Below are 15,341 nucleotides of genomic sequence, written 5' to 3'. Positions count from 1 at the left end.
CAAAGTCTTTATTGCAGTGAGAGACCCAGAACTGGACAGAGCACTTGAGGTGAGGCAGCTGCACCCTCAGATCCTCCTCCATTTCTCCAGTCTGTTGCACTGCCTGGGTTTGTTGTGACCCAAGTGCAGACTGGGCACTTGTTGAATCTCACACAATTGGCCTCGGTCCACGGATCCATTTCTTTGTGTGGGGCTGCATGGCACGGGATAAAGCTCAGCATGCTTACAGCTGCCTTTTGGGGTACACATCTAAGGTGAAGAACATCCTGTGAGAGACAGATCAGCCCTGCCCTTCACAGGATCTCTTTGTGGCGCCGGGGGCTCAGGGAGGGTCTCTGAGTGACAGCCTGGCACATTTCCCTCTGAGGCCTGGCTGCCTTCCCCTCAGTGTTCTGAGGGAGATCACACAATCACAGACTCGATTAGACTGGAAAAGACCCATGTGCCCAAAAACAAAAAAAAGACCCATGAGGTCATTGAGCCCAATTTATGACCCAAAACAATCAACCAGACCATGGCACCAAGTACCACGTGCAGTCTTTCCTTAAACACCTCCAAGGACAGTGACTCCACCGCGTCCCTGGGCAGCCCATTCCAATACATAATCACCCTCTAGCATGAAAAAATTCCTCCCTATGTCCAGCCTGAACCTCCCTTGGCGCAGCTTGGGACTACGTCCAACTTATCGCTGCTTGCCTCGTAGATTCCCACACTCACCTGGCCACAACCTCTTGTCAGGTGCTCGTAGGGACCGAGAAGGTTCCCCTGAGCCCCTTTCCTCTAAGCTGAGCCGCCCCAGCTCCCTCAGCCGCTCCTCAACAGACTTATACCTCAGGGTTGTGCACTACCAGATGTGGTGTCAGGGGGAGCAGCTTCAGGAGCGACTAGAAGCTCCTGCCCCACACTCTGAGGCTGCAAGAGGAAATCCACGAGGCAATCCACAGCCCCCAGCAGCCCTGGCTGCCGCCGGTCCGTGAGGGAAGCGCGGCCCCGCCCCGCCCCGCCCCCCAGGGGCGCGGCCCCGCCCCGCGCACGCGCGGCCGCGCTGTCCGCCTGTCAATAAAGCTTGAACAAGCGCCGCGCCGGGCCGCCGTTTTGGTTTGGTTTTTTTATTTTTTTTTTTTTAATTGTGGGATTTTCTCCTTTTTCTTTTTTTTCCCCCCTTTTTTTTTTCTTTGAAAGAACTTTTCTTTTCCCCCGCGCGCACGGGGATGCGCTGAGGCCGCTCCGCCCGGCCCGGCCCGGCCTCGGCATGTCGGGCAGCCGCCCGCCGCACCCCGCCGTGCCGCCCGCCGCCACACCGGCCTCCTCTTCCTCCTCTTCCTCGTCATCCTCATCCTCCTCCTCCTCCTCTTCGGCGGCCATGGCCCCCGGCTCGTCCTCCTCGGGCGGCGCGGCGGCGCGGCCCGTGCTGGTGGCGGCGGCCGTGTCGGGGTCGGGCGCGGGGCTGGCCCGGCTGGCGGCGGGGGCGGCGCGGCCCGGCGGCTCCTCCGCGGCGCCGGGGGGCGGCGGCAGGAAGAGGCCGCTGCTCACCCCGCTCTGCAACGGGCTCATGAACTCCTACGAGGACAAGAGCAACGACTTCGTGTGGTGAGCGCGATATGTCGCGATATGTCGCTGGGGGAAGCCGGGGCGCCGCCATGCCCGCGGGAAGCCTGGGGAGTGTGTGTGGAATAGCGGCGGGAGGAGGGAGCAGCCGGCAGCCCCTCCTGGCGCTGGAGCGGCTGCTGCCCTCCGGGGATTGTGGCTTTGGGGTTTTCCCTCTTTTGTGCCTCTCTCTGTCAGAAATGGTGTGGCCAGTAGGGCTAGGGAAGCGATTGTCCCTCTGTGCTGGGCTCTGGTGAGGCCACACCTCCAGTCCTGTGTCCAGTTCTGGGCCTCTCAATTCAGGAAGGACATGGAGCTGTTAGAGAGGGTCCAGAGAAGAGCAGCGGGGCTGGGGAAGGGGCTGGAGCACCAGGACCAGCTGGGAGGAGAGATGGGGAGCCTAGGCAGGAGAAGTGGCTCAGGGGAGGACTTTACCACGTTTTAGAACTTTGTGACAGGATGTTGCAGCCAGGTGGGGATCAGACTCTCCTCTCTGTTAGCTAGCAACAGGACAAGTGGACACAGCCTTAAGCTGTGCCAGGGGAGGTTTAGGTTGGATGTTAGGAAGAATTTCTTCCTAGAAGGGTTGATTATATATTGAAATGGGCTGCCCAGGGAGGTGGTGGAGTCACCACCCCTGGAGCTATTCAGAGAACAACTGAACATAGCACTCAGCTAGTTGACGCCACTAGTTGATATGGTGGTATAGGGTCATAGGTTGGACTTGATCTCAGAGGTCTTTTCCAGCCTGATTCTCTGGTTCTGTCTGGTTTTGGCCCTGTGTAGCAGCATTGCCTCCACCCTCTCTATTTTTAAGCAAAATCAGGTTATTCCTGGCAGGTTCCTCCTTGAGTGCGCTCAAGTTGTTGGAAAGGCCCTGCAGCACGGGATGTTTCCTCACAACGTTCTGACCACACAGCAACTGCCTTGCTTTCCTGGACAGTGTGACCTGGAGTGGTCTGGAGCCCTCTCATCTTGGGAAGAGGATTCAGCAGAGGATTAAGTGCCCCTCTGGAAGGGACTCCAAGGAGCCTCATGGTGGCTGATAGCTCCAGCAAATCTTGGTTTGCCCATGTTGCTGGGAAAAGTTGTCTAGTTTGAAGCAGCAATAAGTTTTGTGCCAGGCAGGCGCCTAAAACCAGATTAAGTAGGGAATTTCTTCTGTGATGGTTTAAACACTTTTCAGATGTTGTTTTCTAACATCCAGCCAGAGCTGTAGCTCATAGCTGGAAATCACCCTGACATAATTGGCAAACTAAGGCCCACGGTGTGAGAACTGTTGGTAATTTGTAGTTTTGAAGAGAACCTGTTGCTGGTGGGTTTCAAACCTCCCAACATAAGAAGTAGGTTTGAGTTTTGTAGCTGGCTAAAATGTGAGAACCGGAAGTAAGGTTAGGTGTTTGCATCTGGGAAAGGCAAACAGGGAAAAAAATCAAGTTGTAGGAAAGTCATGTATGGAAAGGAAATAGTAAAAAAAGGAAGATTATAAGTGGGCCACAGCTTCCAAGATGATTTTGACAGCTCTAATGTAAGCTCTGATTTACAGGTGAGGATTGGATGTGAGGCATCTCCCAGAGGACAGGTATTCTCTCTAAATCCTGTAGCTTAACTTTACAGCTTGTAAAGTGTTTAGCAGAGTTGATAGGAAATACCTTTGCTCCTGAAGTAACAACCTGAAGCTGCTAAGAAGTTAGTGGCAGAAGAAACAGTAAGTAATTCTTGTTAGGAATAAGTAATAGTCAACAATTACTGCTTGTTACTGTAGGTAGTACTTTGCTCAGTAGCTGAATGGGGATGAGAGGACTGCTGTCATCAGCTGATGCCCTGCTCTGGTTCTAGGCTATGTTAGGTGGATTTAAGAGCTCTTGGTGTGAGCTCAGTTGCTCACAGGTTTTCTGGTGATGGGGTATGAACACAGTTACAAGTAGTCATTCTCCTCTGCTCTCTCTACTCTTACACTGTGGCAGTAGAGTTCTGCCAGCATGGCTCCCTGCCCTTTCCAGTCAGCTCCTATTTCCTATTTTGTTGTCTGTTGTAGAAATGAGGGCTTTGGAAAGGAAATTACACCCACCAATTTGTAGACTTGACATATTTTTAGATGGTTCAGAAAGCTGAGGTTCTTGCTTTTTTTTCTGCAGGTAAGTACTGTACATGCCTTAAGGAGAACCTGTAATTAGCTGTTTTCTCCTCATTGAGAGGCACTACTGACTGAACAAATGAGAGGAAAGAAATCAGCCCAGTAGTACTCAGGGCAAAATGTCTTTTCTTAGTATTTACAAGAGCCACACTGAGCATACTGAAGTGCAGGTCAGAAGCTTTAAGAGCAGACAGTGATTATAGTTAACTTGGGTTTTTCACTACTCTCTATTTCTATGGGCTAAAGGGCTTGTTCCTACTTATTTTAGCTTCAAATAACAGTATCCATATTTTTTTTTAATTTGAGCTAGCAATACAGTTATGTAGAAATAAACCAAACTGGGCAGCTCTGGAGTTTTGAGCAATGTCCAAGAGGCAGGTGTGTGCTCATTTAAATAATTGATTTAAACAAGCCTTACATATCTCAATGTGAGAAACAGAAGCTTCCCCCTATGCCCTTTTTGCCTCTGTAAGGATAATTCAAGATGCTGCCAGTTGTAGAGAGCACTTGATAATTTTTCTGAACATGAGCTGTGAGTTGCTGTTAGCCACAGCTGTAAACTCAGTGGCAGATTATTCCTGTACCCAGTGGAAGGTGGGAAAGAGTAAAGCAGTTTGGGTGAGTTTTGAACATCAAGGTGCAAGTGCAAATTCCCTCAGTAATGTTAATATCAGGCCTCCCTGCCTGTCTCCTGAAAGCACTGACTCAAGTGAGGCAGAGGCTCTAGGGTAAACATTGGCTTGTGCTGCTGCTTTGGGTTGTGAAACGTTTAGCAAGTGTATGCTCAGGAGTTTGCAGGTGTCTCCTGTTTGTGATGTGTGTCACCTTCTGCCTGGAAATCTGTAACTCCAGTCAGGACTGCAGGTAGGTCTGACTTAGTGGACAACTTTTTTATAAAAGGGAAAAGTTTGTTTCTCTTAGTGCTGGCTATAAATATTGCAGAACATAAATATATGCAGAATATAAAGGTATTTTTGTGCTGCTCCTGTAGCCAGGTATCTTTCCACTTGCCTGGAGAGTGTCTGAAAGGGGCTTCTCTAATCAGACAATTTTCTGCTGCCCAGCAATGTAATTGCTTAGTTTTCCCAGGCCTTGTATTAGCCCTCCCAATTAGTGGTTGATTAAACCTCTTTAAAACCAGTTACTATCTGCTTGGCTCCCTGGATGGAGTGGCTCTTACCTGGCTCTTCAGTGCCTGCTTCGTACCAGTCCTTGTTTCTGAGCTCTGGCACAAATCATGGATGGAAGAGGGGGTGTTGCATGCTGATCAGCACCCAATACCACAGCTCAGCTGTGGGAAGGGCTGTGTGCCACCTGGACTTGCAGGTTCATGGGTTTTTAAAACCAGTTCTTTCCTCAGCTGGTTACCTGTTAATCCAGGCATGGGCTGAGTGTAGTTGTTCCCATTTTTGTGGTCTGGAAAGCAATTTTAGTAAGGAATATTGCAAATTTGCCCTGAAGTCACAAACTAAAAACACAGCAAGCTGTTTGCATGCCATGTACAAGGAGTTTTACTACCTGTTGTTACATTAGAGCTTCATAGTGAGTAGATAGTACCAGCAGTGATCTTTAACCTGGCCACCTTCCATGGGAAGGACAGAGCCTGCAGCAAGTCCTGGTCTCTGATTAGTCCAGAAAGGAGCTGAATAGGAAGCAGGCACTATAATAAATCTTGTTTGTTGTTGAAGTGTGTTTAAATATCATAGTGACCACTTCAGCCAGGTGTTTGTGTAGCAGTAGGGTGACATGAGCACTCTTGAGAGGTGCCTGGAAAACAACTGGTAAAAGTTAGAGCAGTGAACTTGATTAGAGTAGATGTTTGAAATGTTTGAGGTCTGCCCTGCAGAGAAAGAATGGTAAACCTTTGCCGTGCTGGATTAAACAATAGTGTTTATTAGATGCTGTTGCCTTATTTCCCAGAGATCAGTGACATTTTTGACTTGCTGAAGTTGTTTGCATCCTTTTAACCTGACTCTGCTGCTTAAGACAAGTAGAGAATAAGCTACCTCATGCACAGAAGCCTTGATTTCACCATACTTGTGCTTCCCTGTTGCATTGCACACTACAAACTGTAACATGTCGCAAGTTCCCATCCCTCCACTTCTTTCTTAACTTTCCCTTTGTGTTAGATTAGCTTCAAACAACTGTTGCGTAGCAACTTTCACATGTTGCAGTCAGCTTGGCTTCAGTTTGCATTAAAATACATCAATCTTGTTTCCACGTGTAAATCAGAGAGCATTTCAGGGGAAACAGTTTTTAATGGAACCTTCAGTACCTCTAATGATGTCCCTGGTACTGAATAGCTCTATTTCTTGGCTCTGATTGCTTTTTCTCAACTATTTTGGCTCTGTCACTTCTCCAGTCAAACTGGTATGAAGGGGAGTAGTTTGGGAACAGTGATCTCGTGTGACTGGCATGTTAGGAGGTAATTTTCCTATTTTAGCTCTAATTTGCGATGTTCTCCTGCAGACAGGGGAACATTACAGCCTTGATGATTGCTGCAGGGCATTAGGAGCATCACCTCTGGCCCTGTGGGGAATAGCAGTTTCTAGCATGACACAGAGCATATACCTCAGTTATACAGTGTGAATGGAAGAAGGTCAAGAAGTTAAACTGTTCATCACCAGTGCCAGTGGGGAGAAACTACCCTTAGATACTCATCTAACCCTAAGTCTTAATCTTTCTCTTTTAAAGTCCATCTAACAGAATTCAGAGATGCCTTATTCTCCTGCTAATAATCAGCCTGTGCTGGCTGAGTTTGCTTGTGATTTATTCTGACTAAACAGTGCCTTGAAACTAAATAACTTGAAAAAAGTGACTTGGACTCCTGACGTGGGTGCTACTCAAGGCAAGGGTAGAAAAAGGTCTGTCAGGGTGGAAGAGGGACAGGTGTATATTAATTATTCTTGAGGCCTCTTTTGAGATGGCTCAGTTGGTTCAGAGATTAGCATTCTGGTTTGATTTGTTTGCCTTTACTTTGTGTTTATACAGGTGATTTTGTGGAATATTTAGGACAACCTGGCTCGCATGTTAGGCAGGACAAACCTTTCATGACAGCTGTGTTTTCCAGTATAGTGATTCAGAGCAGAGACTTGCATTAGCAGGGGCCACAGCTTCATCTCTATGTGCTTAAAAAGTATTTAGGAGGTGTTTCCTCTCTCCTGGTTTTGTTAAGATTTGTTTCCTAATGGGGTAACAACTATACTTGTATAGAGTATACATTAGTATACTCTAAAATAGATTACAGAATGGGGAATTGCCTTCTGTGGAGATGCTCCCCTCCCCTTCTCAGACAAGTGTTGCTTTTTTAAGTGTGATCTGGGTTTTGGATGCAGAAAAGATTCCTGCTTCGCAGAAGTTGTTAACAGTTTATTAACAGCTCCTTCGGTGAGAACTGTCTTGTTGGCAGAAGGTGGGAGGAGGCTGTTTCTGAAGAAAACAAGTGCTGGTGAAAGCCTCTCGGAACTGAGATTGGTGTGGACTTGAGGGAGTCAGAGGAGAGCGTTTGGGTCTCTGTAAGGCTTTGTAAACAAGCCTAAGCTTGTGACCCCGCTGATCCATGTGTTATGTGCAGAACTGTGATGTTGCTGCCCATGGCATCTTGCTGGCTAGCTGGCCCAGACCTGGAGATGAGTACGTATGTGAGAGCAAATCCCACCAGTTATCAGGGGGACCAGCCGCAGGAGTCACTGGAAGTATGATGGATGCAGCTTTCCTCTTTCATTTGTTTTTCATTTTCCTTTCAAACATGTCTGAGACAGAGGAGCCAGATTTCTTCCACTGTCCATCTCACTGGACTCCTGTCTCTTGTGCTCTGGTTCCTGTGGAGCACTGCTTGCTCACACATCCTTCTCTTCAGGTCCCTGCAGGGTTCTTGGTGATCCCTCACAGAGAGCTGGCTGTGCTCTGGTCACTAACTTTCCCACCTTTGGCTTGTATCACCCGCTGCCTGTTGGTTTCATTCTGCTCTCCTGCAGCCTCAGCCCTGGCAGTGCTCTGCAGGCACACCCCCTCGTTTGCACCTTCTCCACCCATTTATTAGTCCTTGTTCTCATGACATCATTGCTATTGCTGATCTGCTCTGCCTCTTTGTGCCACTTTTAAAAATTATAGATAGCTATTGTCTGAAAAAAAATTAGTTTTGGTATCATTTATAGATACATTGTCTATTCATGTAAAAAAAATCTATGTTTTTTACATTTTGTTTGAACCCTAGTACAGATAGATGATTCTTCTACAGCCTTGCTTGTTGAAGATTATCTGGCTTTGTTTGGGTTGTCTGCAGGTGTTAAAAGCTTAAGGGTGAACGCTTACTGGTTTCTAATTGTAGCAAACTACAGTATCATTCAGAGTTCAAAGAACTGTGGATTGCCCTTTTGATCTTTATACTGCTTGGTTGCTGTTGCACTAGTATGTCCTTTCATTTTACTTATAGGAGATTATTACCTAAGCATAATTAGGTGGTTGCTTTGAGTTAATAATACTTTTCTTCATATTTTAACATAAAAAAGACATCTTTCTGATTTTTATTTTCCTTTGTTTTCAGCCCCATCTGTTTTGATATGATTGAGGAAGCCTACATGACGAAATGTGGACACAGCTTCTGGTAATATTTGGTTTCTTGTAGTGCATAAAATGTCCATCTCTTACAGCATGTGCAGACAGGTGTTGCTGTGATACACTTTCATTCTGAGTTTGTTTCTTTTCTGTCTTCTGTCCCTACACTGAAGAAGGAGGTCAAAATAAATTTTTAAAAGATGGGTACCTGTTAGATTAAAAAGAAAAAAATCCAAATGTCTTTAAGAAATAGTGCTGTGCCACCTTATTTCCTCTCTAAAGAAGTAGAATGTTCATAAGCTGCTGGTAACACCCACTATCCAGAGTCAGAACAGTTTGTTAATTTACCTCTATTGGCATCACCTCTATAGAGGTGTTGAGAGCAATGCTGGCTGCTCCTTCTTGCCTTTGTGCAACACTGTGCACAGTTTGAAGTGGCTTGCACATTGTATATTGCAATTATTTTAAACCTTGTGAGAGAGGATATCCTTCAGGCTTTCCTGTTGTATTGAATTGACCTGGCCCCACTCACTTTTCAGTGTGTTATCTCTGGCTGTCATGAGGAGCAAAAGTTTCATGGAGAAGTGCAAGAACCCTCTAGGGGCATTTCTGGAGCCACTTGCTACTTCTCCTCTCCTCTAGAGATTGGTATAAATGTTGAACCATGATGTCCTATAGTGTCCTGTCTATGTTATACTCTTAGTGTGTCTGCTAACCTTGTAAGAAGTAATATTATAGTAGTATAAAGTGCTTTCTCAAGCAGCAGATTGAGAAAACTGTCAACTCTTTCAGAAGAGTTTTGATTTGCAGCTGGTAAGATGGTAGCTGATTTTGTGCCCTCTGTGGTCACACTATTGCTGTGACCTGTAACTTTTTAGAGGTCCAAGATGAGAAACACTGAAATACCTTTATTTAGAAGGAGTGGAGCAATGTTTCTATCTGATGTGTCTATCGGGAGCTGACATCAACAGGCTCTTAGTGAGATGCTTAAACCTGATGCTAAAGTGCATCTTCTCATTCCTCTGTCCCCCAATTCAAGAGTGAGCACCTCTGAAGCCACTGATAGTGAGTAAAGCAGCTGTGGGGGAAATATGAGAAGTTGATGAAGGTGTTTCCTCTGCTCAATTACCTAAAATGCTTTTAATGTTGATTGCTAAGTATTCAGCTGAACTAGAAGAGTTGCTTTTGAGTAGTTCAATCTGTTTGCTACCTCTGCCTGTGGAAGTGGTGGGGAGCATGAATTTGAGATGATATTGTGGCTGGAGTATCCACATTGCAGTAATCCTCAGGGAAATAAGAGTGAAGTACTTGACTAAATTTTGTAATCCTTGCCAGAAACCTTTGCTTTCTGCTGTAGGACACCGAGTTCAAACACTGGAACATTTTCACTCCACTGTAGGTTTTTGGCAGCACAACTGTTAGCTGGCAACACAAACAATGCACCTTATCTAAGGCTGATATTATTTACCTTGTGCTTATGTTTTGTTCCTTCATGTGGGCTCACTTGTTTTGTTTTTTGTTTTTGAACAGCTATAAATGTATTCACCAGAGCCTGGAGGACAATAACAGATGTCCCAAATGCAACTATGTTGTGGACAACATAGATCATCTTTATCCCAACTTCTTAGGTGAGCTTTAGGCTTGCTTGCATGAGAAACATCTTAGTTGTTAAGGAAGGCAGGCACTTGTAAATTTGTCCTGTAAATGACAGTCTTCTGGATGTTGAAAATAAAATCCAAATATCAGCCCCTTGGTTGTCATTTTTATATCAAAAAGGTTAGTGCTATAAATTGTTAATACTGCACTGCCTCCAGCAGTTCTGTGTGCTTAGTGACAGTAGTGAGATTAACTTGCTGCTGTTTCCATACTGTGAAAAGCAAAGCTGTTTTTCTTATGGCTAGAGATGTGAATCTCTTTACTTTTATTTTCTTGCACTCTTGTCTGCCTAGTAATAAAGGACATGGCCTGTTTACAAAGCTTGGACACTGAAAGGGTGGAGGCTGTATTAGATACTGTGCTATTTTGGCTGCAGTAGTGAGGCCCACGTGATGGATGTAGGTGTAAATTAGATACAGAGAAAATATTCATACATATACCTATATGCAACTGCCTCTTAAAGAGGGAGTGCATGTTGCTAGGTGGAAATACAGTTTAAAACTTAGTTTTGTGGAGAAAAGATTAAAGGACACACATTGCAGTGTGAAATACCAAATTAGAGCAAATGTTGATTTCATGTGCTGGGATACCCATTTAATAATAAATGTCTGAAAAGCCACAGTAGCCAAGGAATGCTTCAGAAATGGGCATCCTGATTTAGACCTAATCATGTTGTGTTGGAGATGGCACTGAGGCAGGTCTTGGAGTGCATGTTGGGCCAAAGAGTGTTTGCACACTTCTGTGTCCAGGGATTTGAGGTATGGAGGGGGAACAGCTTGTGTGTATTTTTGTGTGCAAAGGGTTGAAGTTATCTTTCTCTTTGCATTCTCTAGATTGGTGAAAATTAAATTATACCAAAAATATATCTTTAGAAATGCACCTGATAATTCAAGAAAAAAGTTGTTCTATCAACTGTGCTTTTTTTTTTTTTTGACCTATAATAGAACATTACCCGATTTATCTCCCTCATACTCTTCTGTGATATACTTTTGCCTTGGAGTTGAAAAACTTTCTCAAGGAGCCATGGGTGTTTAGAAAAAGGAACTTAATCATTTTGGAGAATGTGTAGGCTTTGTATTTGTTGATGATTCCTAAAAAGTATTTATATATGTTACAAAAAACCACTACAGAATAAATTGGTGGGGAAAAATGTGGAGACCTCTTCTACTGTTTTAATTACTGATAAACATCTTACTGTGGAATGAATAACTAAAGTAAAAATATTGAGGTAGAATCTTACATACTGTTTTGGTAAACTTTAAATACATCTATTTGACATCTTATTTATATTTTTTAGTTAATGAATTAATTCTTAAACAGAAGCAAAGATCTGAGGAGAAAAGACTCAAACTGGACCATTCAGTGAGTAGCACCGTATGTTCCAACTTTTTTACTTTATATTTATTTAATGATTCTGTGCAGCATTTGTAATTACATGGCTTAACTGAGAAGAGATTGCACTGCAGAGCTGATGCTTTAACTTTCTTTAAGAGGGAATAATACCAATATCAGTGGCAGTAGATCCCTTCTACCTTGTTAACTGCTGTTCTTCCTCCAGCAATATGTGCAGAGAGAAACTGTGTTAGCATAGGCAAGTGTCCTTTGATGTATTGCATATAACCTGGGAAACTGCCCATGGAAGTACACTTGTTTAAAGGTAATAATTTTCGTTGAGTGTTGGAAATTACAGCTACAATGAGAGCAGTGAATGATTAGAAGTGCCACGGGCTTGTCTGATCACATGTGAGAAGCTGTGTTCTGTCAGGAAACTGCAGGAATGCTGATACCAACCACAAGAGGGAGAAAGATACTTTTGGAGTTTGCTATTCTGGTTTAGATGCCACAAAAAACTGCCTGGATATCTTCTAGACTTGCTTCATGTCACAGAGTCAGAGCAGGATCTGTGTCCTCAGTTCATCAGGACCTCTCTGCAGCACCTGTGGATGCTCTTGTGCATTAAAATAAAAAAGAATATATGACATGAGCCAAAAAACTTGCATGTTTGACCTGCTATGTCTGACATCCTTGTCTTTTGTAATTCATAAATAAGATTGCAAAATAATATTAAAAACCACGGAGCACCTGTTTTTAAAAGCTTATATTAAAGTGATATTAATTTAGGGGCTGTGTTGCAGGAGCTAGTGCTGTCAGTTTTTGCAAAGAGCATTCTTTAAAGATTCATTGGTGTACTCACAGTAAGTTTTTATATTCATTATAAAATATGCATATACCATGTTTAATATAAAATATGCATAAACCAGATATGGTTTGAACTGCACACATATGACCTGAAGGCATATACAGTAGCTTCTGGGAAATTGGTTTTACCCTTTAAAAGCTGTGCTTGTAGATGCACCTATTTTTGATAACTATCAATAAGTGGACAATCTACCATGACTTCATGCCCAAAACAGTGGTGTGTCTACCTTATGGCAGAAGATAAAAATACACACATCTAAAAAAGAGTAATGTTGCTCCTGTGCCCCTTCTTTAATATGCCTTGTATTACTTTTGGTATTAAGGGAAGTCATCCAAGACACATTGCAGCAAATGCAATAGTCATGGTCTCATTAAGAAATCATGTTAAGGCATGTTTGAACATTTGAGTAGTTTAGCAGTAGCACAGTTAACTAGTGCATTAGTCTGTTAAAATGTGTCTCAAATCTTATTCACTTGCTTAAAAACCATGGTTTTTTCCCCAGTTACTCCAGATTGAAATTGACTTTTTGGCTGAGTAGTTTCCATAGGTTCTTTTGAGCAGTGTATGGAAAGTTATGCATTCTATATGGATGTTATATATTTTATTTTTCTTAATGTACTTAATGCAAAAGGGCTACAGCCCTTGAGAGAATATCTGATTTAGACTGGATGGTATTTCTAGTTCTTGCCAATTTAAATAAATTGATTTAGTGTCATAGCTTTTTTAGAACAGGATTTTTTAATCCAGTTTTGTTTCTTAGATGTTCTTTAGATGTCTCAGCTGTTCCTGTTGGTTCCTGAAGCTTTTTGATGTAAACCTGTGCTGGCACTAACCTATTATTCTGATTTTCCTGTGCTTAAAGATACATTTCTTTGCTTTTTTTATTGATAAGAAGAAGAGAAAAGAGCCTTCAGGGAAGAATGGGCTGTATAGTAATATTTTGGTTCTCTGAGGAGTCCCCCACAGCTCCAAGCAGTTTAAATGAGATCAACCTGATGAGCTCCATCTTCTTCCCAGCTCTCACATTTCCCTTACACTTAGGAGGAGTAATCTGAAAGGTGACAGTAGGAAAAATAAGCTGATACTACCCTCTTTGATTTGAGTTTAGCATGAGGGTTTTACCTATTACTTGATCTTAAAAAAATTAAAAGGTATTGGTGCATAACAGTATTTCAGATGTAATCCAACTAAGCTTGGATAAATGTGGAGGGTTTTTTTTCTCTCCAAAGAAACACGTTCTCAGAAGCTGGGGCACAAATCAGATAAAATTGTTGCTGTGAAATAATCTTTTCCCAGCAGCAGCAGCAAATATGCTTTCATGAAGCACAAATATATTCCAAATAAGATAAGAAGTTCCACAGTAGGTCAGAGGAGCCATATCCTGCACACATGGCAGAATTGGTAATCTGAGTGCATGAAAACTGGGTTGCAATTTTACAAAGAGATGAAATATTGCTGTGTTGCTTTTAATAGCTGTTGTTGGATGGCTTATGCAGCCCTGGATGGCTTGGACTCACCATCTCTTCCACATCTCTTGTTCTCTTTTTAGAATGGCCACAGGTGGCAGATAATTCAAGATTTGTTGGGAACTGATCAAGACAATCTTGACTTAGCTAATGTCAACCTGATGCTGGAGCTGCTGGTGCAAAAGAAGAAGCAGTTGGAAGCAGTAAGAAGTTTCTCTTATTTAAATGAACACTGTGTATTTAGAAGTTTTTTTCTTTTGATACCTTTTGCTGAAAGCAAGATTCTGTTGGTGAATTAATTGCTTAGTATTTTCTCTTGTGTTTTGGTGTTTAAAAGGTGACTGTTTTGCTGACCTTTGTAGTGAAATAACATTTCAGCTGTGATGCCCATAACATGCTTATAATGCTGTTGCTGGCAGGGTTGTATAAACAAGCAGGGAAAACAGAAAAGGATAAGAGAAAATGACTCACAGGACACAGACAAGCACGTGAAGAAGTTTGCTAATTGTCTGTTGCACAAGTAAATGTCAGATCTTTCTTAGTAATAAGGATGAAGAAGTCCAGAATATAGATTAAAGAATAAACACGGTGAGCATGTGAAAAGGATCACACCCTTTAGTTTCTGCTGGAACCCTTAGAATCTGAATGACCGCCTTTCCTGAAGGCTTTTTCAATATTTAATGTTTGAAAGAAAAGTTCACATGTCTTGTTTATGAAGGTGGTTTGAAGATTTAGCCAATATGAAGCAAACTGTTCCTATGATTTAACTGAAATGTGATTGGTTTGGCTTTGTTCTCTGTGTATTTGGCCATTCCATGCTGTTCATTTCAAGTGACCATTTTCAAGTTATGAGAACCAGACCTTATAAATTAGACTGGATTATTACAGAATTTGACCCAGTGAACCTTGAATAGGAGGGTGGATTTTGACAGTGCTTTGAAACAGGTGAGGAAAAGTATTGGGAATATCTTAACTTATTAATTCCTGAAGAATCAATATTAACAACTCGTGGTTCTGATGGAAAGAAAGTAACCCCAAAATATGCTTGACTGTTATGTTGCCTTATTGCGTGGGGACTTGTAAATATGTTTCTTGTGGTTCAGTGAAGTTTTGGTGGGGAAAAATAGAATAAAACTTTTTTCCTCTGTAAACCTTTTTGTATGATTTGTGACAGATCTGAAGCAAAGAAGGCATATGACTGAGTGTATAAGTATTTCTGAGTATGAATATCTTCTAAGGATGCTAAGCCTAAAAAGTGAAATCACACCTGACATTTAAAGAATAATTTAAAAGCATTTTTCTTGTCTAGCTTTACTTACTTCACACTTATTATCAGATCATGTGGACTAAAAAAATAACACTAGAAAAGTAGTATTTTTGCATTCAATGTCTTTACATTCCCTGTCCCCTCTTCCTTTCCTGGATTTTGTGTGCTCCTATATCTTGATCCTTTTTGACTGTATGTTCACAATCATTTAATAATAAATATTTTGATAAGTTATTAAAATAACTTGGAATGCTGTGATATGATTAAGGCTATATTAATGCTGTTATATAGGTCTTTGTTATTTTTCCTCTTATGGTTCTCTTTATCTTGCCTTGTCAAGTTCTTGGGTGAAAATTCTATGCTGATGGCTGAGGTAAATAACCTGTCATGAAAAATATTAGAAAGGGATGGTTTAGTTTCATCAGTGACTTCATTGTTGTCTTTCACTCTGGAGAAATCTTCAGCAGTAAC

The 15,341-nt window shown here is 42.6% G+C and overlaps 1 protein-coding gene across 2 annotated transcripts in view; it reads left to right on the top strand.

Moving 5' to 3' along the window:
• Positions 1-1,061: 1,061 nt before the first annotated feature.
• The window catches only part of COP1 (COP1 E3 ubiquitin ligase), a 125,710-nt gene continuing 111,430 nt past the window's right edge, over positions 1,062-15,341 (top strand). Inside the window, exons 1-5 of one of the 2 annotated variants that reach the window (XM_030953004.1) lie at positions 1,062-1,590; positions 8,271-8,330; positions 9,812-9,909; positions 11,235-11,299; positions 13,687-13,806. In XM_030953004.1, coding sequence (XP_030808864.1) covers positions 1,253-1,590; positions 8,271-8,330; positions 9,812-9,909; positions 11,235-11,299; positions 13,687-13,806 — 681 coding nt within the window. In that variant the 5' untranslated portion in view covers positions 1,062-1,252. Of the gene's footprint in view, positions 1,591-8,270; positions 8,331-9,811; positions 9,910-11,234; positions 11,312-13,686; positions 13,807-15,341 lie in introns of both variants that reach the window. The other variant, XM_030953003.1, reaches the window with a different exon arrangement.

Source organism: Camarhynchus parvulus, chromosome 8 (genome assembly GCF_901933205.1).
Source record: "Camarhynchus parvulus chromosome 8, STF_HiC, whole genome shotgun sequence".
Taxonomy (NCBI): domain Eukaryota; kingdom Metazoa; phylum Chordata; class Aves; order Passeriformes; family Thraupidae; genus Camarhynchus; species Camarhynchus parvulus.
Note: the sequence above shows the minus strand (reverse complement) of the source record. Positions and strands in the feature narration are given on the sequence as shown.